Source organism: Pygoscelis adeliae, unplaced genomic scaffold (assembly GCF_000699105.1).
Source record: "Pygoscelis adeliae isolate BGI_AS28 unplaced genomic scaffold, ASM69910v1 Scaffold403, whole genome shotgun sequence".
Lineage (NCBI taxonomy): Eukaryota > Metazoa > Chordata > Aves > Sphenisciformes > Spheniscidae > Pygoscelis > Pygoscelis adeliae.
In genome coordinates this window covers 1,145,600-1,149,293 of record NW_008824466.1, presented here as the reverse complement: position 1 = coordinate 1,149,293, position 3,694 = coordinate 1,145,600, and the positions used below count along the sequence as shown (strand labels likewise).

Below are 3,694 nucleotides of genomic sequence, written 5' to 3'. Positions count from 1 at the left end.
TGGCGGCTTCCCAGGGCTGCGGGGCTCCATGACAGCATCCTCCTCCTCCTTGGACTGCTTGGAGAGACGGGCAACCCGGGCATAGAGCGCGGCACCGGCCGAGCCCGAGCCGCAGGAGGAACGCTCACTGTCCGAGGACTTGAGCAGGGGCGTTTCGCTGCTGTCGGCCGGGAAGGCTCTGATGGAGCCCGTCTCCTTCAGGAAGGTGTATTCGCCCGCTTCCTCCCCGCCGGCTGGGGCCACCAGCTTGTCCCAGAGGCTGGCAGGTGTCCCCCTGTCCCTGCTGTCGCCCACACTCTCTGTGGGAGGTGGGCATGGGGGTGTCAGGTGGGGATGTGCCCGGGGAGGGGAAGGACCGACATGCTCCCGCAGCACAGTGGGACGGCATCCCACCCGGTTCCCCCCCCCCCCCCGGTGTGTCCCCAGGTCCCCCCTTCCCCTCCTCCTGGTCAGGGACCCCAGCACAAGAAGGCTCTTGAAACAACACCAGAGCAGCAAATGCTGGAGGAGGGAGCTCTGAATCCGCACGGGAGGCAACATCAGCACCCGCATGCCTTCCCTGGGCACGAGGAGCCAGGGTGGCACAGTCCCCACCGCGCAAGGGTGACACCTCTCCACTGAGCAGGAGGTGGCCCCTGCTGATGTCCCCAAAGTCCCCTGGGGAAGCGCCCCATCCCCCTGCTCACCTTCGTGGGGGACGCAGTACACCGGCCCCTCATCCGTGGTGTCAAAGGAGGAGAAGGAGCCGCGGGATGACCAGGATGGGGAAGGCTGCTCCACCACGGAGGGCGGCTCGATGAAGCTGCAGTTCAGGGTGTTCTCCAGGTCGTGGTGGGCCACTGTGAGGGCAAGGAACCGCTGTCAGTGCCTGTCCTGCCAGATCCCCCCGGCCCCCATACCAGCCAGGAGGGTGGGATGCTGCACAGCTCCCCCCTGCCCAACTTGCCGGTGGGTCTTGGGGACAGGCACAGCATCCCAGGCATGGGGACAGCTCTTGCCGCACATCCCCACCAGGTCCCCCAGCCTCCTTCTGCAAAAGGAGGTAGAAGGATGGTAAAAGGATGCCCGTGGCAGGGGGATGCGCAGCACCATTTTTTCCCAGTTCTGCCACTTTTCAATCCCTTTGCCAGCTTCTCCCATCCTGAAGCCGAGGAGGAGCATCCCCCCTCGTGCCGGCGCTGCCCCCTCCGCCACGGGGGCCACCCACAGAGAAGCCGAGCGGAAGAGAAAAACCACCAGAGAGGAAAAACTTGGTGTTAAAAATATTTTTGGTTTCAACAGTTAAAAAAAAAAAAAAAAAAAAAACAGAGCAGTGACAGTTGTCTGGGCCGGGAGGGACTGGTTTTTCTGTTTGATCATTTTAAAGGCTTTTCTCTGGATAAGTTCATGTCCCAACCCACCCCGCGGTGCTTTCCCGCAGCTTCGGCATTGTCCTCGGGGTACCCGCAGGACTGTGGCAGCACCCAGCTGGGTGGAGGGGACCGACGCTCCCGGAGAGCCAGGCAGCATCAGATGCTCTTGTCCCCATCCCCTGCCTGCTGGCTTTTGTCCCCTGGGGTGGTGGCAAGGGCTGCAGCCAAGGCAGAGCCCTGCTTTGCCGCAAGGGCTGCAAAACCCCAGTGCACAGGGCAGGATCCCCCCGCGCAGCAGCTGTACATCGATATTTCCAGGTATTTGTAACTTCTGCCCGCACGTCCCAACCATCTAAGTCAGGCTGCAATTTCCTGCTTGGACTGTTTGATTCTTGCACCACATCCCTGTTTTACAATAAAATAACTCTGTTGTTGGGGTGCCCACCGGAACATTTATTCTTTAGTAGGGACTCTGGCTTCAGAGATGCAAGGTCCTTAAAATGACGGCAGTGATGCATGCTCGCCCCGGCATGGTTTGGCTTCTTGGAGAAAGGGGGGGAAAAAAAAAAAAAAAGAGCAGCGATATTTAAAGAGCAAACAGCCTGGAGAGAGGGAAGCGGCAGTTTCAACATGGCTTTCCTTGTAATAAAAACCAAAAAGGGAAAATTAAAAGCAGCCGGCTGGAAGCGGATGAAGGGAGATGCTTCCTGAGAGGGGGCGTGACGAGTGGCTGGGACTCACGGCCATGAGGCGTCTCTGGGACTCGGGTGAGACCCAGGATACAGCCAAAGGATAAAAAGAGGATGTGCGCCGCACCCGGAGCCAGGCTCGGGGGCTCCTGCATGGTCCCCTGGGATTTATCCCCCCCGGCCGATACATCACGGGCTGATGGGGCTGGGAGAAATGCATCCACTTCCCTCAGGTCCCCTCCTGCTGCTCCTCCCCGAAAACTCCCCGGGGCCGTGGCATCGGGGTGCCGACCCCAGCCCTGCTTGCATGGCGGCCAATTAGTCTCAAGAGCGGGATGAAGCAGCGAGGAGCCGCAGAAGGGCCGTGGAAGGATGGCCCCAGAGCCCTCCTGGTCACCCCCTCCCACTCATCCCAAGCTCCCTGCAGTCGGCATCACCCTGGGGGCTGGTTGAGCTTCGCCACTCGGAGGAGACGCGGCGGTGGGGTGCAGGAGCGGGCACCCCGCGCTGCGGGGCTTGGGTTAGCCCTGGCATCCATGGGGTGACACACAACCAAGACCCACGCTGGTACCACTGACGTCCCAGGCAAGCAAACCCCGTGAAACCTGCGCACACAGGGATGCCCAAACCCTGGCACTGCGGCCACTGGTGTCAGCCCAGGATGTGGCCGTGTGGGCTGCCAGCTCGGGTGCAACACCCGGGAAGATGCTGCGGACCCGAAGCCAAGTGCTGAGCCGGGGAGCAGCTTTCGAGGGGGGCACCTGGGGCTCCAGGCACCCAATGAGCTGTGGTGGGGCTTCAAAACCTGTTGCCCCACCTGGGCAGATTCTACCATGCACAGGCTTGTGCTCGCTTGTGGTGACCATGGTCATGTCCGAGCCCAGAGGGGAAAATCTGCCCGGCGCTAGCAAATGCATGGCCATGGCAGCGGCTGTACAAGGACATGAGCAGAGCTGGAGCAACCATCTACCAGGCGTCCTCCGCTTCGGCCAGCACTGGTTTCACTATGACAACCCCACAGGGTCCTGAGCACCTCCAGCGCTGTCCTGGCACTTGGGATGGGGCATTTCAGCATCCCCCGGACCCTCCTGCCAGGGCAGGACCAACGTGGGGAACAGACGGCCTCTGCCACCGCGTACCGGCCACCATGGCTTCCAGGTGGAGCCATGCGCTGACATGGCACTGCGGTCACCGGGCATCACAGGGATGCAGCTGCTGCATGCACCCTGGCAGGTCTCCCTCGCACAGGGGGTCCCCAGACCCGGTTGGGGGCTGGAGGCATCACCGGACCACGCACCAGAGGGACCGGGAGCGGCTGAAGACCACGCCAGCTCTGCCGTGCCCTGCAGGATAACATGATGAACACAAGACAACCCCCGACCAAAGCCTTTCCCCCCCAGTGAAATAACAACCCCCAACCCCACCAACAGGCTCCAGGAATAGCCCCAGCCCGGCTGGGACCCGAGACCATCCTGAGCATCCCTCTGGCACCGGCGCTGCATCCTCAGCCTTTCCCGGGGCTGCTGCCGCCCTGTTTATGCAGCGCAGCTGGGTGGGTGCCAGCTGCCTCTGGGCCGGCACGGGGAAGGCGCAGGCAGCCCCCTTCAGCTCCCCCTGCCCTCGCCGCACACAGGCACCCTCTGTCCTCCCCAA

General features: G+C 62.2%; 1 protein-coding gene across 1 annotated transcript in view; it reads right to left on the bottom strand.

Annotated features, from left to right (window-relative positions):
- LOC103914441 (scavenger receptor class F member 1-like) overlaps positions 1–3,694 on the bottom strand; it is a 30,846-nt gene that overhangs the window by 20,796 nt on the left and 6,356 nt on the right. Inside the window, 2 exon segments of the mRNA XM_009321080.1 lie at positions 5–299; positions 687–839. Coding sequence (XP_009319355.1) covers positions 5–299; positions 687–839 — 448 coding nt within the window.